This window comes from Giraffa tippelskirchi, chromosome 8 (assembly GCF_054371585.1).
Source record: "Giraffa tippelskirchi isolate mGirTip1 chromosome 8, T2T-mGirTip1v1.2.pri, whole genome shotgun sequence".
In the NCBI taxonomy this organism is placed as follows: domain Eukaryota; kingdom Metazoa; phylum Chordata; class Mammalia; order Artiodactyla; family Giraffidae; genus Giraffa; species Giraffa tippelskirchi.
Window position 1 is genome coordinate 141,855,588 of NC_137282.1, and position 26,003 is coordinate 141,881,590.

A 26,003-nucleotide genomic window follows, 5' to 3' on the forward strand; every position below is an offset into this window, starting at 1 on the left:
GATTAAGAGTGGAATTCTCCTTCCCTGAAGAGCTGTCATAGCCCGCCTGTGCAGGGAGCTGGAAGAGCAAGCCTAAATCACAATAGGGACCTACATGTTTGATTGGGAAGAGGAGGACTGGTTTTTCCACTGATATGTCCAGTGGATCAGGTTATACCAGTTATACATGTAAAACATTGGAGTAGGAAATGGCAACCCACTCCAGCATTCTTGCCTGTAAAGTTCCAGGGACAGAGGAGCCTGGCTGGCTGCAGTCCATGGGGTCACAAAAGAGTGGGACATGACTGAGGACGTATGCATATGCAAAATACCTGACAAACTAAAAGGACACAGACTAAAAGGTCAAAAGAACAGGATGAGGTTATTCTAGAGTCACACTATTCAATGTGTGTGGTCTATGGACCACTACCAGCAGCATCCAAGAGCTTGTTAGAAATGCAGAGTAGCAGGTCCCACCTTAGACTTCCTAAGTCAGAACATACATTTTAACAAGTTCCCCAGATAATGTGTAGAGTCATCAAAGTTTGAAAAGCACTGTCTATAAGATTCCTTGAGGAAGAAGAGCTAAAAAGGCATTGACGAACATAAGGCAAAGGTAAGGCAAAACTCAGCTGGATGGAAGCCCAGTCCCCTGCAGAGGAAGCTCAGCACCCTAACCATTGGACTGCTAGGGAACTCCCCCAGGGTTTATTTTGAAGGACCTTGGACTGAACAGGCCACTCTGACCGGGTGTCCCAAATGTAGTGAAAGTCACTCAGTCCTGTCTGACCCTTTGTGACCCCATGGACTGTAACATGCCAGGCTCCTCTGTCCATGGAATTTTCCAGGCAAGTATACTGGAGTGGGTTTCCATTCTCTTCCCTAGGGGATCTTCATGACCCAGGGATTGAACTCTGGTCTCCTGCATTGTAGGAAGATTCTTTACTGTCTGAGCCAAATGTAGGGGTAAGTATTAATAGAATAGCACACGTGGGTTTTAGGTGACCAGATAAAAGGACTGGTCACAGCCGCGATCAGTCACCTCAGCTCCACCATTCTCCATTATATTCTCTTTGGGCCTAATCTCCCACTCCAGACCTTCTCCAGACTTTGACGCAGCCGTACCTCGCCTAGCTCGGTACGATTTGGCCTACTCCGGTCGCAAAGGCCTGGAGCTTCTCGGTTGCTGAGGTGTGGCGGTGAGTCAGTGGGGGAAATGATGTAACGTCCAAAAGGCGGGCTTAATCAGACTTCTCCCTCCTCCCGATTGGCTGCCAGGAATTTGACTAGATTTTCTTGTCTCTCGGGCTCCAGGGGTAGCTGTCAGTGTCTCTGTCCAGCTGTCCCCTGGCTCCCCTTTCCATCTTCTCCACCTGTGGAAAGACTCCAAGGACAGTACTCAGTAGCACTTGGCTTCGGAAGAAGAGGTGATTTGAATGGTCTGGCTATTGCCATCAGGCGAGGCGCTTCGGCCCCCCCCAGGTATTTTTTGAATCGATCGGGTGTCCGTAGTTGGGAATGGCTACCCAAGCCGCAAGGAATTGTGGAACTTGTAGTTCCAAGTTAGTTCGGGGTTGGAGGGGAGACTGGACCCGACAGAGATTCGGGAAGGAAAAAAAAAAAAGAGGACTTTGAGGACCGCGGTCCGGGGTCCCAAAAGGACGGAAAAGGAGTCTAAATAAAATTTCTGCCAATAGCATTGCTTTGATTTTTTTTTTTTTAATCAGGTGCTGACCTGGACTCGGTCCATCACTTTCTATCCAAAACTGTTTACCTACGGTGGAAGGGGCCAGGCACCCGAATGGATATACCCCCAGTCAATTCAATGGGAGAGAAGGACAGCTGTCAACCGCAACAACAAGGGGAAAAGAACCTTGATTTACCTACTCAGATTAGGCAGCAGCCGCGAGACTCTCCTACGGAAATCCTTGAGCTGAGAGTGAGCCCAGATCCAGCTAGCCAAATTCTAGAGAACCCTCAGGAAACTGAAAAACTGGCCCCTGAACTTGAAAGAGACTCTGCTAAGTCTCATGGATCAGCCAGTGCGATGTCAGAGCCCCTTCAATCTTCTGATCTCTGGTACTGTCCTGATGGCAGCTTTGTCAAGAAGATCATAGTCCGTGGCCATGGCTTGGACAAACCCAAGCTGGGCTCCCGCTGCAGGGTACAGGCTTCTGGATTTCCTTTGGGGTCAGGGCTGCCAGAGGGCTGGACAGAACTAACTGTGGGGTTAGGCCCATGGAGGGAGGAAACTTGGGGGGAGCTCATAGAGAAGTGCTTGGAGTCCATGTGTCAAGGCGAGGAGGCAGAGCTTCAGCTCCCTGGGCGCTCTGGACTTCCTGTCAGGCTCACACTGGCCTCCTTCACTCAGGGTCGAGACTCCTGGGAGCTGGAGGACACCGAGAAGGAGGCCTTGGCCAGAGAAGAACGTGCAAGGGGCACAGAATTATTTCGAGCAGGGAATCCAGAAGGAGCTGCCCGATGCTATGCACGGGCTCTTCGTCTGCTGCTGACCTTACCCCCACCTGGCCCTCCGGAACGAACTGTCCTTCACGCCAACCTGGCTGCCTGTCAGTTGCTGCTAGGGCAGCCCCATTTGGCGGCCCAAAGTTGTGACCGGGTGCTGGAACGGGAGCCTGGCCATATAAAGGCGTTGTACCGAAGGGGCGTTGCCCAGGCTGCTCTTGGAAACCTGGAAAAAGCAATGACTGACCTCAAGAAGGTGTTGGCCGTAGACCCCAAAAACCGGGCAGCCCAGGAGGAGCTGGGAAAGGTGATCATTCAGGGGAAGAAACAGGATGCAGGGCTGGCTCAAGGACTGCGCAAGATGTTTGCCTGATTAAAAGTTAAACCTTAAAAGAGACAGGAACCTGTGAAGTGTGGTCTATGCTGTGAGATTTGGTGGGGACCAAGGGAGAGTTGCACCATATCCCACTCCAAGCTTCTGCCTTCCTAAGGGAGGTAGCTGTGGTCTCAGCGTCCCTTTTTACCATTAAAAAGCTATATAGTAACGTGTGCTATGTTTTGGGGGGTCTTGTCTATCTCCGAAGATGAATCGATGAGCTAAACTTCTAAATTTAGGACTAGCTGGGGCAGAGGGCGGAACGCCAAAGCCTGAAAACCACACTTCTTAGGCGCTTTAGGACGAAGTTCTGTTTGGCGCATGCGCAAACCTCACTGTCCAGTACTGTGAAAGCGTTAGCGTCCTGCCGTGCTCCCATTGGTCCAGCCTGTACGACCGCTGCTACTATTGACGCATGTGCTCAGTACCCAGGCCTCTTACTGGTCGGTAGGGCTTCCGGGACGCCCCTTCCCTTTTTAAGAGTCGATTGATTCGTTGATGATGGGGAAGAGGCGGGCCTTGGGAACTGTCCCATAGTTGGGGGGCGGGGGGAAAGATGGCGGAGCTGATGCTCCTCAGCGAGATTGCGGACCCGACACGCTTTTTCACTGACAACTTGCTGAGCCCGGAGGACTGGGGTGCGCAGAGTGAGGCGCCTCAGGGAAGGGATAGGGCTGTGGCCTGCTGTGCCTCTGAGGCACGTAGGAGGAAGCGGAGGCTCAAAGAGGAAGGCTGGGCAAATACGGAATCTGTCGTCTGAAGGAGGGCGGAACAGGGGGGCTAGTTGTGCTTTGGGGGATGCGGGAGTCGGGGAAGACCTCCGCTCCCGCGGAAATGTGGAATTGTTCCGGGATTGGGGAAGGAGGGACTGAAGTTCTTTGGCTATATCACTTTTCAAGTGGGCGGGCGGTGGGTCTGGCCGACCCGAGCCAATGAGGGATGGGGCGAGGGCTGTGTGAGGAACTGAAGGCTGCGCTACCGGACGACCCTCGATCCTCCGCACCTCTTGCAGACAGCACTTTGTACGCCGGCTTGGATGAAGTGGCCGAGGAGCAGACGCAGCTCTTCCGTTGTCCGGAGCAGGATGTCCCGGTATCACTCCCCAAGCCTTGTCTCTCACCGTTGGTGGGCGGGAGTGGTCCCAGAACCGAGACATCCCCAGGCCAGCTCTCATCTGGAGCACCCCTTCATCCTCACACTTCTGCCTTCTAATACCCAGCCCCCTTGTTCAGTTTGGCAGCAGCTCCCTGGACTTGGGGATGGACGTCAGCCCTCCTGAACCCCCCTGGGACTCTCTGCCTATCTTCCCAGGTAAGATACCCTTTGTGATTGCCTCATCCTTTCAGAAACCCTCATCTTTCCATTGTTTCCTAGAAGCTGTGCAGTTCCTCTTATCCTCAAGCCTCCTCCACCGGAGTGCCTGTGTACTGCTCTCCCCCTTTGACCCCTGATATGTGCTCCTTCTCCCTTGCCCAGTGAGGGGTTTTTACCCCATGTCCTTGGACACTTTTTGGACTCTTGTCAGGCTCCGCTTCGTGGTTATTTTCTAGCCCCTTTTCCTCCAGATCTCCAGGTGAAGTCTGAGCCATCTTCCCCCTGCTCTTCCTCCTCCCTCAGCTCTGAATCATCGCATCTTTCCACAGAGCCCTCCAGCCAGGTGAGAGAGTCATCTCCCTCCTACTCTCTGTGGCAGGGACTCAGTTCCCTTGCCTTCACCTGTTGATGCTAAGGGAATGATTTGTGGGCTGCAAGTCATTGGGTGGAGGGGGGAGGTTCTTTTCCACCTTTGCCATTATTTTATATCTTCATTTTTCACATTTCCACTAGATTGTCTAGAATCAAAGGTGGAATTTTTTAAAATATAGAGAAATGTGGCAGCCATTGCGGGGTGGGGAGACAGGGAAGAAGAGAGTTGTTAACCGCTGAGAATTCTGGAACTGTTCTTGTCCAGGTTGTCCACTGCAATATTTGAAACCATGAGACTTTATCCACCTTCCTAGGAATAAAATAGAAAGAGAACAAGGGGCAGACACAGCTTAGCAAGATGGTGACTACCATTCAAACCAGAATGTCAAGTAACTGGTTTGTAAGCTCTAAGGCTTCTGTCCTGGCTTTTACTCTCAACACGTCCTTTTTCTTTTCTTTCTTGTTTCTGTCCCCCCTGCTTCACCCTCACTCTTACCCAGGCCCCTGGTGTAGGGGAGATGCTGGTTGTGAAGTCAGAGTCCTTGGCACCCCCACTCTGCCTCCTGGGAGATGATCCAACATCCCCGTTTGAAACCATCCAGATCAATGTCAGCCCCACCTCTGATGATCCTTCAGGTAATAATGGCCTGCATCATCCCCAGGCTTTGCCAAGATAGAGCGCGTGCATGTGTGTGTGTGTGTGTGTGTGTGTGTGTGAAGAGGGAGTGCGGTCAGCAGGAAGAGGAGGAGAAAGTGGGGAGGGGAGGTGGCAGATAACCAGGAGGGAGGCCAGGAGCAGGAAGGAGGATTTCAGGAGATCACAGTAAGGGCAGCACTGAAGAGATGGGAATAATTTTTCTTTCTTTTCTTGTTTCTGTTGCTTTTCATTTTTAAAAACTTGCAGACAGTTTAGGGCATATTCATATATGTGACTTTCCCTCCAAAGGTTTTATTATAAAAATTTTCAAGCATACAGAAAAGTTGGAATACCATATACCTGCTCCTGCATTCTACAAGTAACATATTTGTGCTATTTTTAGAAGTGTTACTGAGTTTATTTACTCTTGCATGTTTATTCAGCACCTACATTTATTGAGCACCTACTCCATGCCAGATACTGGACAGGGTGCTGAGTTGCAAAGATGAAGAACACCTTACCACCTCACTGACTTAAGGATCCCATACTATGGTGGGGGAGAAAGACAACTAAAGTATGGTAATTCTAGGGTAGAGATTATCACAGGGTGCCATGAAAGCTCATAAGAGGGGGCATCTCACCCAGGTGGGGCTAGATCAAGGATGTACTCATGGAGGAGGGGTTTCCTGAGCTGAGTTTTGAAAGATAGATTGGAATTATCCAGAAGACTGTAGGGACTAGTGTGTTTATAAGGAACCTGCATCTCTTTAGAGTGGATATAAGGAGGGGGAGTAGGGAAGGGCCAGGTAGGAACCCTGCTTAGGGACTCTCAGCTTTTTTTCCTGTGGGCAGTTCTGTGCCTTTGAAGAGTCAGGCAGGAGAACAGTGTGATTAGGAAGATGACTCTGGTGGCAAAGTAGACACTAGATTGCAGAAACTCAGGACCGGAGGCAGAAGGAGGACCAAGAAAGAGGTCCATGCAGTTAGTCAGGTAAGACACTCAGCTGCTGAGAGGAAGGCAGATTTGAGAAAGAGTGAATTAGAATGGATGAGTGCAGTGACCTCCTGGGCACCGAAGATGAGTAGGGGTGAAAGAACGTGCCTGGGTTTCTGATGAGGGCAGCCACCCTGTGGGTGAGGGTACCAATCACTGGATAACGACTGCAGGAGCAGGAGCCTCCTGGCAGGGAGCATGATGAATTCAGTGTGGGACTTGTTGATTGTTGATTTCAAGGTGACTTCAGGGTTTCTTAGCACTGCCTCCCCTTGGTTGAAGTTCAGCCAGAAGCTTAAAGACAAGAGAGCCCCTCATGTTTTCCTCCTGGGCCTCAGAGCAGGGCAGGGGAGGATGGGGAGGGATTTGGAGGGACAAACAGCTCATATCCAGCATATGATTAAGTATTACAAAGAGGAGATACAAGGATTGAAAAGTCTATATCAGTGAAAAGATTGTTGATGATTTTGCAAAGGATAGTATTCTTGGAGTCAGATTCTCCCCTAATATATAGGTATTTTTTGAGGGCCTGTACTTTACCTGGGCTCCCCAGGTAGCCCTAGTGGTAAAGAACCTGCTTGCCAAATGCAGGAGACATAAGAGATGTTCAATCCTTGGGTCAAGAAGATCCCCTGGAGGAGGGCATAGCAACCCACTCCAGTATTCTTGTCTGGAGAATCCCATGGACAGAGGAGGCTGGCGGGTTACAGTCCATAGGATCACAAAGAGTCTGACAGGACTGAAATGACTTATCATGCAGGCACCCATGCACTTTACCCGTCCCTTTGATAGACATGAAGCACAAGACCTAGTCCTTGCTTTTGGAGAGTCTCATGAGGGTTAACACATGGTTAAATAGCTCAGACAGTGGTCACTTCTGTGGAGAGGTTCTGGATGGCTGGTGGACAAGGAAGGAAAGGAGATTCACTTCTCACTGAATTTCCCTTTGTTCCTTTGGGATCTTGTATTATATGACTGTATTACCTATTGAAATACATAAATAGACTTGAGATTTTAAAATAGCAGTATCGGTAATCTTATAATTAAGTATCAAAATCCAAGCTATGAATCCGAGGTAGTAGTGGACCATTGACCTTGGGCCTGAATCTGGCCTTCAGCTAGGTTCACCTAGCTCCATGGGGCAATCAACAAGTCTTACAGATAGATTTAACAGAGGCTGTGAAGGCTCAGAGGTAACTGAGCTTTGAAGGCTGACAGTAGGAAGGGGATCTGTATAAAGGGACAAGCAGTGAGCCCTGTGTTAAGGCCAGTTGAATTTGGGTGAATGGAGGGAGCATGAGAATGGAAATGACCAGCAGGCAGCTTGGGAGTCAGCATCTGGACGCAGGGGAGCAGTCAAGGGTAGAGATGCAGGCCGGGCAGTTGGCGTGGCGATGCGTGATCGCGTTGGGCCAGGATGAGGTGGAAATCCAGCCAGACAGGCATTTGGGCCCATGAGAATGCAGCCGAATCCCCCTGTGTGGGCCTCCACCATGTGAATGAACAAGGTGTGTGAGGAAGAAAAGGACAGCTGACGCGCAAGGACAGCCTTGAGGGAAACGGCAGTGGTGGAAACAGCTGAGAGGGGCCAAGGAAGAGAAGGGAGTCCTTTCTGAGAAAAGAGGTCGGAGGAAAGGCAGCAGGTGAGCAGCTCCAGTCCCCCTCCTCTGGATTGCCCTCCTGAGCCAGAAATAGTTTTACTTCCAGGTACAAGGGGAAGTGACTGTGTCTCCCGTTTCCGCATCTTAGCCCTATTCTCCTTCAGTGTTTATCTGACACCCAGCTCTGTCTCATCCTGCCATCCACCCCACAGATGTTCAGATTAAGATAGAGCCTGTCTCTCCATCTTCCTCCATCAACTCGGAGGCTCCCCTGCTCTCTGCGGAGTCTCCCAGCCAGGTGAGCATGCACTCCGCTCCTCCCTCCAGCATGTGGGTGAGTTCCTCCTGACTCTCAGAGGTGTGAGGGCTTTATCTTCTTCAGTTCCTCCTCCTCAGCACTCTTCCTGACTCACATGTCTTCTGGAATGCCCCATGTAGGCTTTCATAGGAGAGGAGGTCCTGGAAGTGAAGACAGAGTCCCCGTCCCCTCAGGGGTGCCTCCTGCGGGATGTCCCCGGCCCCCCTCCTGGAGCTGTCCAGATCAGCATGGGCCTGTCCTCTGATGGCTCCTCAGGTAATGAGTCTCCTGACACCTGGGGTCCCTGGCCAGAGGCCTGTTGTCCTGACATCCCTTCCTTCTTTCCTTTCACCTTCCTTTAGGCAAAGCCCTGCCCACCCGGAAGCCACCACTGCAGCCCAAACCAGTGGTGATAACCACTGTCCCGATGCCCCCGAGAGCCGTGCCTCCCAGTACCACTGTCCTCTTGCAGCCCCTTGTTCAGCCACCCCCAGGTATTGAAGGAGAGGAGGAGACAGCCTGGGCTGACCTCCTCAGGGAGCTCTGGCGTGCTGACCCTTGGGTGCTCAGGTGTGGGTGTGGACACGAGGAAACCACCTGACTTCCAGCTCTCAGACCTCCCTCTCCTGTCCACTTGCCCCAGTGTCCCCAGTTGTCCTCATCCAAGGTGCTATTCGAGTCCAGCCTGAGGGACCGACCCCTCCTACTCCACGGCCCGAGAGGAAGAGCATTGTTCCAGCCCCTATGCCTGGGAACTCCTGCCCACCTGAGGTGGATGTAAGTTATTTACTGGGGAGAGGAGGAGGAAGGCTAGTAATGTGGAGGCGAGAGAACTGTGGAGTGAGAAGGGAGCAAAAAAGTGAGCAAGCAGACCCATAAGATGATCCTCAAGGTCAGAGTGGACCCCTTTTATCAACCTCATGTAGTTTTAGAATCCTCAGGTTTGCTGTCCCTGCACATGGAGAAGTAGAAGTGGTCTTAGTAAATCAAAGCAGAGGAGTCATTCTGTGTTATAGAAGAGGGAGGCTGCTTCCTTGGGGAAAGCCAGGTAAACCATTCTCTAATTATAGCAAGCTTAAACTTTGGGTCCTAAAAAAGGAGAATTAAGAAGAAGGAAGACCACTCATCAAGGAAAAGAACTGAGGTTCCGCCAAGAACCTGGATGGGGAAGTTCTTCCTACAGTCTGAGTTCTCACAGCTCAGAGGCACAGGAGTAGGAAGTGGTGGAGAGAAGGGCCCCTTCCTGAAATGTTTTAGCAGAGAGGAAGAACCCCTTTCTGGCTCTGCAGGTAGAGGTTAAGAAGGCAGGAGAGTGGCCCACGTGAATTTCAGGTAGTCGGTTCCTGGGGTGGTGGGGCGTGCTTCCCCTTCCCTGCCCTGCTTTCACTCTCCCTCTGACCCTCCGGTGCCCAGGCCAAGCTGCTGAAGCGGCAGCAGCGGATGATCAAGAACCGGGAGTCGGCCTGCCAGTCCCGCAGGAAGAAGAAAGAGTACCTGCAGGGTCTGGAAGCCCGGCTGCAGGCCGTTCTGGCTGACAACCAGCAGCTTCGGCGGGAGAATGCTGCCCTCCGCCGGCGGCTGGAGGCCCTGCTGACTGAGGTGAGACCCAGGAGGCCTGGGGAGACCAGTGGGAGTGCAGGCTCCGTGGGATGACTCACAGTCTCTGGCCTCTCTCTTTCTCTGCATCTTAGAACAGCGAGCTCAAGTTAGGGTCTGGAAACAGGAAGGTGGTCTGCATCATGGTCTTCCTTCTCTTCATCACCTTCAACTTTGGGCCTGTGAGGTGAGACCTTCCTTGTCTCCCTAGAACCTTCTGGGTGGAGCCCGCCTGTTGGCTGCTTGATTGCCTCTTCAGCAGTCCCTTTCATTACTTGCACACAGACAGCTCTGGTGTCCTTGGCACTGATGGTGTAGCCAGCTAGTCCCTGGTCCCTTCATGTACCATCATTTCTGTCATAAATGGTATGTCCTGGAGGAGATGGTGGTGAGAGCATTGATAAACATAGTGACTATTAAGTGCTTACTGAGTTCTGGGCCCTTGGTTAAGCACTCTCCTTTTGTAGTGTTTTCTGGCTCTGTGGGTAGGGACTGTTCTCAATCCATCTTGCAGATGAAGAGAGTCAGTCTCGCGGCACAAATTGGAACCAGGCAGGCTATCTGGAGAGCCCTCCCTCTTACCCAGGCCCTCAGTTAAGCTGGAGTTCTTCCTCGTGCTCCATCCTTTTCTATCCACAGCATCAGTGAGCCTCCTCCGGCTTCCATCTCTCCTCGGGTGAACAGAGGGGAGTCTCGACCCCGGAGACACTTGCTGGAGTTCTCGGCACAAGAGCCAGTTCATGGAGCCGAGCGCCCCCAGAATCCCTTTCAGGACCCTGAGGAGCCCCAGCCCAGCCCCATGGGCCGCCCAAGTTTCAGGTGAGGAGAGGGCCCTCTCTGTTTTAGGGGTGCTGAGTGTGTCTTCTCCCCTAAAGTTACCTTTCCTTTTTGAGGGGGAGCAGGTTTTCCAGTTGAATCTGCTTGCCAGTGCAGGAGACCCAAGAGACATGGGTTCGATCCCTGGGTTGGGGAAGATCCCCTGGAGAAGGAAATGGCAACCCACGCCAATATTCTTGCCTGGAAAACTCCATGGGTAAAGGAGCCTGGAGGGCTACAGCCCATGGGTTCACACAGGGTCAGGCACGACTGAGCACGCACATAGCAACAGTTGTTCTCATGCCAGCATGGCCTTTCCTGTTGACGGGGCAGCGTTGGGCACCCTGGGTCATGCCCCCTCTCTGCCTCACTCCAGGAACCTGACAGCCTTCCCCGGGGACACCAGGGAGCTGCTGCTGAGAGACCTGGACCAACTCTTCCTCTCCTCAGATTGCCGGCACTTCAACCGAACTGAGTCCCTGAGGTGGGGGGGTTCATGACTGGGGCGTCCTCCCTGTGTCCCGAGGCCCCTCCCCGATGGGCTGGCTGACCTTGTGTGCTGAAGCACCAGCTCCCCATGCCCTCTCCCCTTCCCTCCGATGTGCGGGGCAGAAGAGTGGGCATCTTGGCCCGACATGGAGATGTCCTCCTCCTCTGCGTCCCCAGGCTTGCCGACGAGCTGAGTGGCTGGGTCCAGCGCCACCAGAGAGGCCGGCGGAAGACACCCCAGAGAGCCCAGGAGAAACAGGTAGGAGGGGGTGGGGCCAGTTCAGGGAAGGCCACTTGAAAACGAGGGCTTAACATCCTAGGGGTTGCAGGTGGTTTGGGGTGCTGGGAGGGAGCGTGGGTGTGAGGGGGCCTCAGTTTGTAGGGGCCGTCTGTCTCTGTTCCCTTTTCCCTTCATCCTCTTCAAATCCTCAGATACTTCTCCTTCCAGAAGTCTCAGCTGCGGAAGTCACCTCTAGTTAAGGCGGTCCCCACCCAACCCCCTGGGCCCCCAGAAAGGTGAGTCTTGAAGGGGGTACTTATTTATTAAGTGAGGTTCCACTCTAAAGGAGCCGTCCTGTGTGTGTCTTCATTGCCCCCAGGGCATTATGCTTCCCTCATCCCATGGGGGTCTCCTGTCTCCCTCTCACCCTCTCCCCTCTTCCCCAGTGGGAACTGGTCCCTGGGCTTGGTTCCTCACCAATCCCATTTTCCTACCTGTCCAGGGATTCCGTGGGCCAGCTGCAGCTTTATCGCCAACCAGACCGTTCGCAGCCCGAGTTCCTGGATGCAATTGACCGACGGGAAGACACATTTTATGTTGTCTCCTTCCGAAGGGTGAGTTTCTCCTGCGGGCCCCATCCCCTCACCCTGGGTTCCCCAGCAGTCTCTCTGCAGGTCGAGGCTGTAGAGCAGGGCCAGGGAGCCTGTCAGCACCTTTTCCTCCACCCTCCCAGCTTGGCCCCTCTGTCCCCAGGACCACTTGCTGCTCCCAGCCATCAGCCACAACAAGACCTCCCGGCCCAAGATGTCCCTGGTGATGCCCGCCATGGCCCCCAATGGTAATTCTTTCCCTGCCCAGTGTGGGGACAGGTCCTGAAATTGAGAAATAAGGAAGTTCCAATGGGGAGATCGAGCATGAAGAGTTGAGGGGGGAAATGACAGGAGCGGAGATTCCAGAGTCATACTAGATACATGGGTGAGAGGAAGCCAGAAATGGTTGGAGAAAAACAAAATACAGGAGACTGATGGGAGGAAGATGAGACATGGGTCCTCCCTAGGTGAAGGTGCTCAGGGCTGTGGGCCAGGGTGGGCGGGGTGGGCTGGGAACCTGCCAGAGTCTTACTTCTTTTTTCCCTCTTGATGTCCTCTCCTCTGCGACCTTACATTCATCACTGTCATCCACCCACCCCACCCCCCCCGCCACTTCTTTCTTCTCCCTGCACCAACTCCATCCCTACCTTCTCGTTTAACGCCCCCTGGATCTGCCTCCCCATCACTGCCCATCCCTCCCTGTCCACCTCTGCTTTTCTGACCTCTCTGCCTTCCCCTTCTCCTCTCCCTTAACTCTCCCCTTCTCACAGAGACCCTGTCAGGCCGGGGGCCCCCTGGGGACTATGAGGAGATGATGCAGATCGAGTGTGAGGTCATGGATACCAGAGTGATTCACATCAAGACCTCCACAGTGCCCCCCTCACTCCGAAAACAGCCGTCCTCAACCCCGGGCAATGCCACAGGTGGCCCCTTGCCAGCTTCTGCAACAGCCAGCCAAGCCCACCAGGCCGCCCATCAGCCCTCTACCTCAATCATCTCTGACCTCTATGACTCACACTGACTTAGAACTGGGGGGTAGGGGTGGGAGCAACCAAGTGGGACTGTTTTGAATTTTCCTGATCCCTGGGCTTGCGGCAATTTGTAAAGGGAAGACAGGGTGTGGGGGTTAAGCACTTATTTGGAGGTGGGTGGAAGTTTTCCTCTCTTCTCACCCCTTTTTTGGAATATAGAGCTCCTCTCATTTCTATGAACTCCCAGTCCCTGCTTCTTTCCTTGAGGGTGCTGAGTGAGGTTAAGTTTTGGGGTGAGTGGGCCCCAGTACACTCTTTATTCTTGCGTTTCTGTTTTGGGGGGTGGAGGTGGGAATTTAGTCCCCAGGTGGGACAAGGGAAGTTTTTACATTTTGGAGCTAGTTCCTGGGAGTCAACGAGGCATGGTGGAGGGAGGTCAGGTGGATGTATGGGCATATTTTCTTTTTTATTGTTAAATAAACAACTTGAAGGGAGTTGAAGGTATGGTGCCTGCCTTCCTGGCTTGTGATGGGTCATTTGGGGGAACATGGCTGCTATAGGGCCGGTGTGTCAGAGAGCCGAGCACTGAGGACACGGCTAGCTCTGGGGTGGAGTGGGTGTGCGATCACAGACCTCACGTCATCCCCTTCTCCCCAGCCCTGTAACGCTCAAGGGTTATGTCTGGTGTCTTGTGGGGGAGTGGGGGAGGGATGTCCCATAGTGTGACAGGCCAGAGAGTGCAGATTCTGGAATGTGTCTGAGTAAACAGGACGGACGGGGCCCCACGCCCTTCAGGGTGAACAGGCAGCCTCCCTGGGTCCCCTGCATTCTAGCAGGTTCTTCCCCCTAGCTTTCCAGGAGGAGCAGCTTGAACAAACAATGGAGCTGGGGCCAGGGGCTGTGAGCCCAGAAAGGAGGAGCCACAGTGGAGAAGGAGGCAGTGTTTGGAGGGAAGAGGGACGCCGAGGAGCATCTCCTGAGCCCCAAACTGGAGGAAACTGAGACTTGAGAGTCCAGTTGAAAGAAAAGGACAGTTGCAGGGCCAGCAGGAAAGGCTGTGCTTTCTAATTAAGAGGAAGGAGAATAGGACAACAGGTGAGGGGCCAAGTCTCCCTCAACCTGGGGGGTTCCCCATCAGGGGCTCCTGTCCAGCAGCACCTCGGACCCTGCCCTGCGGGAGTGTCCTGGGTCAGCGGGAGGGCGTGGGCTGGGCCTGGGCTCCACGCCCAGATGACTGGACAGGGGCCGCCCGGGCCACAAGCCCAGGCCTGAAAGCAGAGGAAGAACCTCACGTGTTCAGCCAGGCTCCCTCGCTTCCCATTACTGTGTTTGGGGTGAAAACAGACCAAGTAACTATGGCAACCTGGAACCTAGGGCCCCCAGGAACTAGGTCTTTCCTCCCTCCAGAGGGCAGCCCTGGCTTTTTTACCATCACTTCCTGTCCCAAGGTCCCCAGAGCCCTTCCCAGCCTGATCCAGACAGTGAGTGCAAGGAGAACAAGGATTCTGCAGGCAGGGCACCTGAGTTGGAGTTCCTGTTTTGCCTTTTATTAGTGGGTATCTTGGGCTTCCCTGGTGGCTCAGATGGTAAAGAATACACCTGCAGTGCAGGAGACCTGGGTTCAATCCCTGGGTCTGGAAGAGATCTCCTGGAGAAGGGGTGGCAACCCACTCCAGTATTCTTGCTGGGTAAATCCCATGGACAGAGGAACCTGGTGGGCTACAGTCCATGTGGTCGCAGAGTCAGATGCGACTAAGTGACTAACACTTTGGTAGGTTATTTGAACACATGGAGCCTTAGTTGCCTACCTGTAAAATGGAGTGTTCCTGCCTACTCCTCTGGTTGATGTGGGGAGGAAAGATGATGTGCAGGATGCCTGGTCCACAGTGGACACACCTTTCTCTCCTCACCTGCTCCTTTCTCCATTCACCTGGTCCTTTTCTCCTCGATCCCACTTTTATCCCATTTGGGTCCATCACTGTTTCATTGTCCCATCACATTTTTTCTTTCCTGACGTCAGCTCAGGAGAGTGCTTAAAGTACTGGCTTCTCAGAAGGGGGCTCTGGGGTGCGGCATGCAGCTCCCCTGGCTGGTTGGCAGGGGACAGCTGGCACTGTGGTGTGAGCCAGGACTCACTGTCTTGGCAAGGGCCTGGGTGGTGGGAAGGAAGGCTCAGGAGAGGTGTGGAGAGTGGATGTGCCATGGGGGGTGAAAGCAGATCAGTCTGGCTGCCTCCCTCCAGGCCCGTGCTGATCTCTAGCTGCGGCCCCATCGAAGGCCACCTCCACCTGCTGTCACTCCTGCACCTCCTGTTGACCCCTTCCTGGCTCAGACCCTCTGTATCTTTCTATTCTGTTACTTTCCTTCCTCACAATCACCTTTCGTCCCCTGTCTCTCCCTCTTCTCTTCTCTCTAGACTTGTTTTCTGCCTTTCTCTGCCCTCTACCCACCCTCTCATTCACACCTTTTATCCTTTGTTCATCTGCTGGTTTCTCGAGGCTTTTGTATTTTTCCCTTCCTCCCCCTCCGCCTCACAGTCTGCTCCCTTTCTTCTGGGTCTTCTCCTCTCCCCCAGCTGCTTCCACTCCTTCATCCACATTCCTTGTCCCCTTCCATAACTTCCTCTCTTCTCCCCCGCTCCAGCCCTCTCTTCCTCCTTCCGCCCCCCTCCCCCGCTTCTCCCTTCACCTCCCCACTCCAGTCCTCTGTCCTCTCCCAGCTGTGGGGCCAGGACTGGAGAGCCTCACACCGTTGCCTCATCGTTCTGCTATGGCTTCTGGATACAGCACATCTGGATTCCGGGGCCCAGATGTGTGGTTGCTACAGCGACCCCGGTCCCTCTGGTAAATACGGGCGCCCACCCGCCCCAGAGCAGAGAACAAAATAATTGTGTGACTTTCTTTTGTCACGAGATAGAAATGTCCTCCCTCCTCCCTTTTCCCCACACCCATGTCTCCAGGCAAAGCAAGTTTTAAGGGTCCAAACTCCTCGTCCTGTGGCTCTCTTGCTGTTTTTCAGTCCAGCCTCTTAATTCTCTCCCATCTTTCATCTCAGGATCAGTTTTTTCTCTCCACATTCCTCATCACCTCCCACCTCGCCCCACCCCCAAATCTCAATAATGAAGTGTTGACCCCCTGACTTACACTTGGCAGTTTCTTTCCACTGAATCTACATCATAACTGGACGCAGAAAGAAGTTTCAGAAATCTAGAGCACCCACCCTTCCCCAACAGGTCCTGCCTGAAGCCCTTCATTTGTTTCCGCCCTAAGCCTTCGATCTTTCTAGGGCTCTTCTTGGGGGAGGGGGAGACATACAGGCTTTGGAATCTGAAAAACTGGCCTGAGGCCCATCTTCTCCACCACTAGCAAAGTCACCCGGCCAAGTCTCTTAATGTCTACGAGCCCCCGTTTCCTCAGCATAAAGTGGGATTAATAAAGTGCTGCGGTGTAGGAAAGGGCTTTGTAAACGGAAGCCCGGCACAACTGTTTTGTATCTTCCCCTCTCTGGGACTGCTTCTTTGGATCACAGCCCCTGGCCTCTTTGCTCTCTCTCTATCCTTGAGGCCCTTGCCCTCAATTGCCCTTACTCTTGTCTTCCTTGGCTTCTCCTTTCCTTCCTTGCTATATACCTTTTATCTCTAATCCTTCTGAGAGTAGGACAGGAACTTGGAGGTGCATTCAAGGATGGAGGCCCAGAGCTGAAGACACCTAGACTGAGGATTCGGAGAACAGCTAGAGCACATTAACGGTTCTCAATAAGACCTCAGCCTTTCTGTCCACCACCTGGGACACCTCGGTGAAGGCGACCCCACTCTGACCACTGGACTCTCTGCCTTCACTCTGAGGCTCCCTGCCAGACACTCTTGCCACCTCCTTCTCTCACAGTCCTTTGGCAACTCAGTGTTGACAGGCATTTATGAAGCACCTGCTTTATGCAAGGCCCAGTGCTTTTCTGATAAAAGGCAAACATATATATAAGACGTAAGCTCCTCCAGGAGCCTGAAATCCAGGGCGTGGATCACATTTTAGATAATGATTATCTCAGAAGCGGGAATTGTATCTGTCAGGCCTCCAGTGGCTCCAGCTTCTTGAATGCCTTGTGAGCTTGTGAATGTCTGGAATCTCGCACCCTTTTCTGGCTCCAGCATCCTGTCTCCCCTGAGACGTGGACTTCCAAAACACCCCAGGGCCATCATTTCAGCCCTTCTTTCTCTCCAGGCTCTTCTGGCCTCTCTCTGGGCCAAGTATGCCTATGGTGACCATACTCCCACCATGCTTCCATACTTTGGTCCAGTGGTTAAGGCTCCACGCTTCCACTACAGGGGGTGCAAGTTTGATCCCTGGTGGGGACACTAGGATCTCACATGCCTAGTGGTGCAGCCGGAAAATAAATGAATAAAAATAAAACCAACGTATAGGGTATAGGACCAAAAAAAGGGAGTGGGGGCAGGATAGGACCATTAGAATTACTAGAATCTGGCAGTATCAGAGAAAATCTGTTCTCTGAAGTCTGCTCTCACCAGGTAGTGCCATTTTAGACCCTGCACCCTTTCACGTGCTTCCCCCCAGCCCTGCATGGAGAGCTGAGGGAAACTGTTACCTATTTCAGGCTCTGGGGGCTTCGGGCCAAGGCAGAGGAAGGAAGCTGAACCCAGCTCTATCCAAGATGCTGACTTCATCTTTCCTATCAAAGCCAGGAAAAAAAAAACAAAAACAGCCACATGCACACACGGACACACACGGAGACACCCGTGTGAGCACCCACACGAGCCTTCGCCCTCGGCCACCAGGAGCCCACGGGGCATTCCACAGAGCCACCTGCTGGGCCAGTGCGCCCTGCCCGGAGACACCACACCCGAGACCCTGGGGACCTGCCGACACCTCTGCCCCAACCGTGCCCCAACCGTGCGCAGGGTCCACAAGCTGTCACTTGGCCAAGCCTCTCCTCCATGGGGAGGGTTGTAGTTGGGTGGAACGAACTTTATCAGTGTGAAACCTCCCTCAGCCTAGATATTTCTTATCCGGCAAAAGTCTCTTCTTCAGCCCCTCATCAGGGGAGCAAAGCACGTGGGGAAATGAGACCAGAGAAACAGCCCGGCAGCCTGACGTGGGTGCCACTCTGCCCTCTGGCCGGTCTTCCTATCTCTACCCAAGACCAAAGTGACCTCTTCCTCCAGCCCACAACTCCCTCCCTACCCCTGCTTCTCCGCTGCAGCACAGAATTAGTCCCCTTCCTCTTTCCAGAACATCAGCGTGCCATGTGTCCCCCACACTCATGTCTGCCCCTGGCTCTTGCTCTTTCTCCATCCCCTTCCTCCTAACTCTCAGGCTTCCCTTCCCTGTCTCCTGTGAACCCCACTTTCTTTCCCAAGTCTTCTATGTCTTGGTGTTCAGGCCACGCCCTTGTCCAGCCAGTGCCCAAGCCTCATCGGCCATTTCTCTAGGAAGCTGCTGAGGTGAGAGAATGAAAAGGGGGCACTGATCCCCGAGCTGAGAACCAGAGATTGAACAGTACAGACGAGGAAAGGCAGCACAGACAGGGCGAGAAAAGGACACAGTGCAGGTGGGAGCAGTGGGGCCAGGCAGGGGCTGAGGTGGGGCAAGGAGGCTCCTCATGGAGAGCAGTCTAGACTGGGGAGGAAGGCTTCCTCCTGCCACCCACCCTCACTGCTGCCTGCCCCTGCCAGGAGATAAATGGTAGGGGGATGACGGAGTGGGTGCTGGGGCAGCAGACAGATGGGGCAAGACCCCAGCTGGAGCAATGTGGCAGCTGGGAAGAGGTGGGGGAGGTTCCGAGGAGGGAGAGGGGCTGGCGGTGGGAAGGGGTGCTGGAAGAGAGGGAAACAGGTCAGAGAGCAGAAGCAACAGGTGGAGAAATGGTGAGGAAAAGGAGAAATGACATGAGGGATGGGGGTGTCAAGTTGGACACAAATTAGGATGAGGAGGAAGAATAAAAATGGGATAAGGAAAGGATGGGGGAGGTTGGATGAGGGCTGAAGGGGGTGAGATGAGGGTATTGTGGGACTCAGTGATCCCAGACAGGGAGGGGGGTGGGATGACGGCGGGAGGAGAGGAAGGGTGACATATGATGACGTTGGGAGGGCCTGGCAGGGGCGGGTGGGTGGGAGGACCTGCCCTATCTCCGCTCCCCTCCCTGACCTCATGCTGGTCCTCCCCTTCTCCTCCCCCGGCTGGCTGCAGTCTCCCTCCTCCTCACTGTCGCTGCCCAGATCTACAGTCGGGTCGTGGCTCAGTGAGCCCCTGCTGCAGGGAACGAGCACGGGGATACCCAGGAGCTCAGGGCTGCCAAGGGGCGCCCACCCACCCTGCCCTGAGAACCCCCTTCCCAAGTTCAGGACAGAGCAGGGGCAGACACACTGAAGCTGCTGGTTACCCAGGTAAGGAAGTAACCTCTGTCTCTGGGAGACAGAGGAAAGAGCCGGGAGAGGTGGGGACCTCTATCCCCAAACCCCAGGTGAAGGTTGGCAGGAGAGCCTCCCAGGAGAGCAGGGACTTTCTGCGGGGGCAGAGGAAATAAGACCACACACTGGGGACCGGACTCCCCGTGGAGGGTGTGTCTGGGAGAAAGAGTCAGTGCAGGTGTGTGTGAGTTGGGTGCGGAGGATGGATGCTGAGGTTTGGACAGGACCAGGGGCAGCACCAAGGTGGAGGTGGTTATCGGTGCGGTGCTGGGGCTGGGAGAAACCAGAGGCCAGGCTGAGCTGGTGGCCGGCTGAACTTCAGGAGGGAAGTGCTGGTGGAACCGCAAGTGATCTGGCTGGAGCAACTGAGCCAGAACTCCAGGAACGTGGCCGAGGGAACTTTGAGCATCCAGATGGGGACACCCCGGGTGGCAGCAGGTGGATTGCAAGGCCCCGGGAGGGAGTTCTGGGGGTCTCAAGCCTTTAGGAAATGCAGCAATGGAGCAGAGTTAGGACTCCCAGGTCTGGGAAGGGCACGGAGTCTGTGGAGAGAATCCTAAAACTTATTCTTGGCAGAGAGCTTTGCACCCATGACTCACGGTTCAGCGGGGCTGGGATGACTGCGCGATACCTCCAGGGGGGCACGGGGGCTCCGTCTTCGCTCCATCCCCCTTCCAGGGTCTCCTGCTTCTGTCCGTCTGAACCTCCCCCCTACACGTGACACACCCTGGGTGGGACGGGCGGGACCCTTATCTCGCCTGGAAAGAATTTAATGGCTTGGAAACAACTGGAAATGGAACTGAGAGGAACTACTGGGAAGCAATTCGGAAACACGGAAACACCGCAGCTGCTGTCTGTCCGCTTCCAATCCCCGCCCACTTCCCAGATCCTCAGCCCCCCTCCCCTCTTTCCCTGGCCCTGCCTGCAGACCCCCGGGGACCCAGCATCTCAATTTCTCCAACTTTTCCCCCTTGAGTCCTGGTTACTCAGTGCCCCTGCCCAGGACTCTTTGCCACTGGGGGTCCGGAAATCCTTTCTTTTAATTTTCCCACGTCTCTGGCCCATGAACTTCCCAGAATAAGGGGTGTCTTAGATACTCCAACTGCCCCATCTCCCGGTACCTCCTTGCCACCTGCTTCCAACCCAGTGTCTGCAGCCCGCCCTCACCTCCCTCCCTCTCCTCGCTGCCCTAGAATCCTTCTACCTTCACTCTTCTTGTGGTATGAGAGACGGAGAGAAGCATGGGGGTGGGGCCAAAATCCCCCACCTCTGGAACATCCCTGCAGGAGGCCAGCCCCTCTCCCCAGCTCCTGGGACCTACAGTCCCTGATGAGCGAAGTGTCAAAGCTGGCCACCACATGAATACCCTGCGCGCTGAGTCACCGCTTGGAGCGATGCCCCATCCCTGCCAGCCCTCCGACTATGGGGAGGGTGCCAAGGGGGGGGGCCGTGCTCCCCTCCTTCCCCGCTGTGCGCAGGCACCCCCGATGCCGCGGGAGGGCGGGTGATGAGAGGGAAACATAAGGGACACCCAAGTTTCCTGCTTTCCTGGTGCTGAGAGAAGAGCGCGATTATTCCAAGAAATGGGAATGGGGAGCTGGGCGGGCGGTGGAGACTCGAGGAGAGAGGGGCTTGGGAGGGAGGCTCTGGGGGTGTGGCCTGTGCGGGCCTCTCAGACCAGCTTCACTACTTTACTGCTTCTTTCCTTCCAGCTGCAAAGACCCTCCCCCTGCCCCCACCAAGTGGGGAGAGGTACAGGATTCGATTGTTGGGGGAGGAGGACTGGCAGCTCCCCTAAACCCCCAGAGGTGTGGAGCACCCTGTAACGTCTGCCCTCCTCTGGAGAAGGATCTCCTGTGTGGTTCTCCTCACTCCAACTAAGTTCTTTGATTCACACAGCTGCCCTCTGAGCCAATGAGAAATCAGCTCTTTTAGGCATCAGTCAATGACTGGATGTGGAGGAAATGTGAAGAGGAGTTTGTGTGTGTGTGCCCATGTTGTTGTTGTTTAGTAGTTAAGTCGTGTCTCTTTCATGACCCCATGGACTGTATAGCCCACCAGGCTCCTCTCCTTGGGATTTCCCAGGCAAGAATACCGGAGTGGGTTACCATTTCCTACTCCAGGGATTCTTCCTGACCCAGGCAGGAATCGAACCCGAGTCTCCTGCATTGGCAGGTGGGTTCTTTACTGCTGGGAAACCCCTGCACATACTCAAATGTGTGTGCCTGCAAAGATGCAAGCTTCTTTGGATGAATATAAGTATATGTATAGTTTCCAGGTGGTGCTAGTGGTAAAAAACCCATCTGCCAATGTAAGAGATGTGAGAGACACAGGTTCAATCCCTGGGTTGGGAAGATAGCCTGGAGGAGGGCGTGGCAACCCATTCCAGTATTCTTGCCTGGAGAATTCCCAGGACAGAGGAGCCTGGCAGGCTACAGTCCACGGGGTTGCAGAGTCGGACATGACTGAAGCGACTTAGGACGGACAGAGACAAGAAGTGTGTTCATATCTATGTTTGTGGATAAGCACATGTGAGTACGTTTGTGCATGTGTATTTGTGTGTGTGTGCACCTGGTGATGTGCACAACCTTAGACACAGGGCAACAGAATTCGAAGGTAAGTCAGAGCCCACCTCACACCCAGGGCTACACTCCAAGCTGAGAGAGGGGCTGAGGGGCTGAGGGAAGGGCAGCTCTCTGCTTGCCAGGCTCTCTGCTGGGCTTTGTGGGGCAGGGTGCCTCTCAGTGTGGAAACGCTCTGCTCCTGTTGCCTGCTCCTCTTCCATTTCTGGTGGGATGGTGGTGGAGTGTGATGGCTGGTAGCCCTGGAAACTCCTTTTTCTCAGACTCAGAGGAGAATTTTAAACGTAGGAAGCCAAGAAATGTGTGTGTGTTGTGGGAGGTGCTGATCACAGCCCCTAACCCTCCTCCTCAGTCAGCATTCCCACCACTCACCCTGCTCTCCTTCCCTCTCCAGACTCTGGAAGAGGCTCTGGAAGAACTGGGCACCTGCTAACACTGCTCCTTAACCCTCCACGCACCTCTGTTACTGAGGCCCCCTCTCCTGGTTCCCCCATCACCCCACTACCTTTCTTCTCTAATCCTCATCTCCCTGTGCCCCCCAGTTCTTGCCTCAGTGGATTCCACAAACAAATACAACTGGGTGACCAGCACTCAGATCAAGAAACAGGGCATTCTCAGCACCCCAGAATTTCCCCACCATGCCCCTTCTGATCCCCATTCCCCCGAGAGTGCCACATTTCTGACTTGTAACTCTACTGATTGACAGTTAACATGGTCTAGACTCAAACTTCACATAAACAGAATGTTTCAGCATGTTCTTTTTTGTGTCTGACTTCTTTTGCTCCACCCTATATTAGTGAGACCCATTATTGCATATAGTTATACTTTGTTCTCATTGCTTTATTTTATTCCACTGTGTGAACAAACCACGTGTTATTTAATCCGTTCTACTCATGTGAGACATGTGGGTAGTTCCCAGTCTGAGGCTATTATGAGAAGTACTGTTGTGGTGGGTAGATCCCTCGGAGTGGAGCTGCCAGGTCATAGGGTTCGCACACAGCTCTAGTGGATTTGGTCAGTTGTGCCAAACGGTTTTCCAATGGGCTTGTACCATGAGGCGCTGCCAGGATCTACACCTGGCCTGCTCCCTGGTCAACAGCTGCCCCAGCTGCTGTTTCTAACCAACTTTCAGTCTCAGACACTGTCCGTGGTCCTAGCCCTGACCTTGGTCCTGTCCTTGGTTCCAGCCCTGTGCTAGTCGTGGGGTTAACCTGAACTATGTAAATTGACTAAATATTTATATAGTCAATAAATATTTTTTGAGCACTTACTGTGTGCCAGATATAAGGATATAGCAGCCAAAACAAAACAAAACCAGGTGCTATGTCTGCCTCCATGGACCTTACAGTCTAGTGGGCAAGGTCGAGTGTGGGCAAGAAAGTAATAAAATAATCCCACAAATAAATATGTGATTATAAATTATTATAAATGCTAAAAATAGGAGTTACATGATCCTGTAATATCATATGATAGAGGAGCTGACTTGGACAGGAAAGGTTTCCTGAGGAAGAGATGTGGGGTTGAGACCTGAATGATGAGGAAGCCAAGAGAAAAGGGAAGAACATTCCATAGAGGGAACCACAGATACAGAGGTCTGGGGCTGGGAAGAATGGGGGACATAAGGCCAGTGGGACTGGAGTGGAGAGAGGGAGGGAAGTCTTACGGGGGATGAGGTGGGAGAGGTCAGCAGGGGCCAGATGGTGCAAGACTGTCTGTCAGTATTTGAAGACTATTCAGAGAGAAGCCACTGAAAAGTTTTTTGGGGAGAGAGACATTCTATTTGCCTTTGCAAGATTTTTAAGAAGCAAGAATAGAAACAGAGGGACCGGCTAGGAGGCAGTCACAGTTGTTAAGCAAAAGGTAGATAGTAGTGTGGACTATAATGAAGCTTAGAGGGAGAAACATAAGCAAATTAAAGAGACATTTACAATAAAATATGGGTTGATATGATGAAATGTGGTGTTGAATGAGCTGTTGGGTTTCTGGCTTGTGAAGCTGAGTAACTATGGAACCATGAGCTGCTGTAGAGAACACTGAGAAGGGATGGAGTACAGGAGGAATGAACGCTGAGCTCTGTGTTGAATCTGAGGTGCCCAAGAGGAGGTGCCAAATAGGATAGCTATATTGCTTGGAGTTGAGATAGTTTGTACTTTGGGATATAGTTTGGAAATTAAGGTCTTGGATCTGGATGAAGGTACCTGAGTGGATGACTACCACAAGTAGGTCACAGTTCTGGCTACACACTGCAGTCCCCTGGGGAGCTGTTAAAAATACTAAAGAAAGTTCGGTGCTTCAGTCCCTCTAGCCACATTTTAAGTGTTAAGAGTCAGTGATCTCTCCTGTCTACCTTATTGCCAGCACAGATATAGAATGCTCTAAAGTGGAAGATCTGGTCATTGGTGTCCAGTGATTTTGAGAGAGATCAAGGTGAAGACAAATGTCTTTTAGATTTTGTGACACAGATCATTGGGAGACCTAAGGGAGGGCTATTTGGTGGACTGAAAGAAGGTGAAGTCAGATGGGAGCTGGTTGAGACATGCATGGGATATGTGAGATAGGAACAAGTCCAGATAAATCTTTTGACAACTATGGCCATGAAGTAGAGAAGATAAATATGTGGTGGCTGGAGGGAGTGTGAGGTTGGGGAATTTTTTTTAAGTATATTTTTGTATATTAAGTATATTTTGTCATATAGTGAAATGCACATAAGTGTATAGCTCAATTAATTTTTGATTATACATACCTTTGTTTAACCACCCAGTTAAAGGTGCAAAATATTTCTAGTAATTCTATCCTGTCTTCTATTCTGTTTATTTTTGAACCTCATGTAATAGCATCATTTACAATGTTCTTTTTGTGTGTCTTGTTTCTTTTGCTTAGCATTATGTGTGTCAAATTTTGTCCATGTTGCTGTGTGTAACAAGAAGGTTTTTTTGCGGGGAGGGGAGTTTGTTTGTTTGCTTTTTGGCTGCACTGCACAGCTTGCAGGTCTTCCTCTACCAGGAATTGAACCCAGGGCCTGGCAGTGAAAGCACTGAGTCCTGAGCGCTGGATCACCCAGCAAGTCCCAGGAGGGTGTTTTTTTCATTGCTGGAGAGTATCCCATCGTATGAGTATGCCCCAATTTACTTATCCATTCTACTATTAATGGACATTTGAGGTGCTTCCAGTTCAGGCTCATATGAAAAAAATCCCATGAACATTCTTGTAGAGGATACATGCAGTCATGTCTTTTGGAGGATACATGCGGTCGTTTCTGTTGGGTATTTATCAAGAAGTGTGACTGCCAAGTTATAGGCTGTATGCCTTAGTAGCAACTGCCTATCAGTTTTCCAAAGTGGCTGCACTAATTTCTGCCCCTTCTTGCAATAAATGAGAGTTCCAGTAGCCTCACATTCTTACCAATATTGAGCATCAACAGCCCTTTTAGTTTTAGCCATTCTGGTAGATACTTGATGGCATCCTCTTGTGGTTTTAATTTTCATTTCCCTGATTACTGGTTTTGTTCTACACACGCGTATGTTTATTTTTCATATATTTATTGGCCCTTTGGATATATTCTTTACTAGAGAGTCATTTTTTTTTTTTTTTTTGCAAATTAAAAAAAACCTGGTTGCCTGCCTTTCGTTTGTTTTTGTTTTGAAGGAATTCTTTAAATTTTTAATCCTCTCTCTCACTCTCAAGCACTGTCTCCCACTCTCCCCACCATATATAATACATGTATATATATTCTGACATTTCTCACATATTTTCTCCCATTCTGTAGCTTGCCTTTTTTTCTCTTAATTGTATCTTTTTAATAATTTTATTTATTTATTTTTGGCAGTTCTGGGTCTTCGTCGCTGTGTGGGCTTTTCTCCGGTTGCAGTGAGTGGGGGCTACTCTCCAGTTGTGGTGTGTGGGTTTCTCATTTCGGTAGCTTCTCTTGTCATAGAACACAGGCTCTAGGGCACAGGCTCAATAGTTGTGGTGCAGGGGCTTAGTTGCTCTGAGGCATGTGGGATCTTCCCAGACCAGGGATCGAAGTCATGTCTCCTGCATTGGCAGGTGGATTCTTTACTACTGAGCCACCAGGGAAGCCCTTAGAGGTGTCCTTTGATGACCAGAAGTCATCTGGTCTGTTTCTGTTCTATTCTCTATGCTTGCACCTTCATAATAAATTTTGATATTTGGTAATGTAAGTCCTGAAGAAGAGGATTTTTTTTTTTTTTTTTTTTAAGAAAACAGAAGCTTTTTGAGCTTATATGGAAAGATGATGGGAAGAATCTAGTTGAGAGTGAG

At 52.3% G+C, this 26,003-nt stretch overlaps 3 protein-coding genes across 10 annotated transcripts in view; all 3 read left to right on the forward strand.

Annotated features, from left to right (window-relative positions):
- Positions 1-331: 331 nt before the first annotated feature.
- FKBPL (FKBP prolyl isomerase like) lies at positions 332-2,993 on the forward strand. Of its 3 annotated transcripts, XM_081522402.1 has the most exons (6): positions 332-595; positions 866-945; positions 1,076-1,178; positions 1,294-1,461; positions 1,707-2,143; positions 2,351-2,993. In XM_081522402.1, the coding sequence occupies exons 4-6, from the start codon at positions 1,416-1,418 to the stop codon at positions 2,816-2,818; spliced, it is 951 nt and encodes a 316-aa protein (XP_081378528.1). In that variant the 5' UTR covers positions 332-595; positions 866-945; positions 1,076-1,178; positions 1,294-1,415; the 3' UTR covers positions 2,819-2,993. The 3 variants fall into 3 exon arrangements, with proteins under 3 accessions (XP_081378528.1, XP_081378527.1, XP_081378526.1); XM_081522401.1 differs by lacking the exons at positions 332-595; positions 866-945; positions 1,076-1,178 and having other exon boundaries at positions 1,253-1,461; positions 2,351-2,842; XM_081522400.1 differs by lacking the exons at positions 332-595; positions 866-945; positions 1,076-1,178 and having other exon boundaries at positions 1,253-1,461; positions 1,707-2,993.
- A 374-nt stretch (positions 2,994-3,367) lies between these two features.
- Positions 3,368-13,213, forward strand: ATF6B (activating transcription factor 6 beta). Of its 6 annotated transcripts, none has more exons than XM_081522393.1 (18): positions 3,368-3,468; positions 3,834-3,913; positions 4,054-4,132; positions 4,372-4,478; positions 5,008-5,143; positions 7,952-8,037; positions 8,178-8,313; positions 8,400-8,531; positions 8,681-8,814; positions 9,451-9,636; positions 9,729-9,820; positions 10,273-10,452; positions 10,826-10,933; positions 11,116-11,197; positions 11,387-11,454; positions 11,661-11,772; positions 11,912-11,996; positions 12,519-13,213. In XM_081522393.1, exons 1-18 carry the CDS (start codon positions 3,378-3,380, stop codon positions 12,767-12,769), a joined length of 2,145 nt encoding a protein of 714 aa, XP_081378519.1. In that variant the 5' UTR covers positions 3,368-3,377; the 3' UTR covers positions 12,770-13,213. The 6 variants fall into 6 exon arrangements, with proteins under 6 accessions (XP_081378519.1, XP_081378521.1, XP_081378523.1 ...); XM_081522395.1 differs by having other exon boundaries at positions 4,387-4,478; XM_081522397.1 differs by having other exon boundaries at positions 3,368-3,459; positions 11,892-11,996.
- A 5,726-nt stretch (positions 13,214-18,939) lies between these two features.
- The window catches only part of TNXB (tenascin XB), a 55,986-nt gene continuing 48,922 nt past the window's right edge, over positions 18,940-26,003 (forward strand). The window contains exon 1 of the mRNA XM_081522404.1: positions 18,940-19,116. The gene's annotated coding sequence lies outside the window, so the exon portion shown is untranslated. The remainder of the gene's footprint in view (positions 19,117-26,003) is intronic.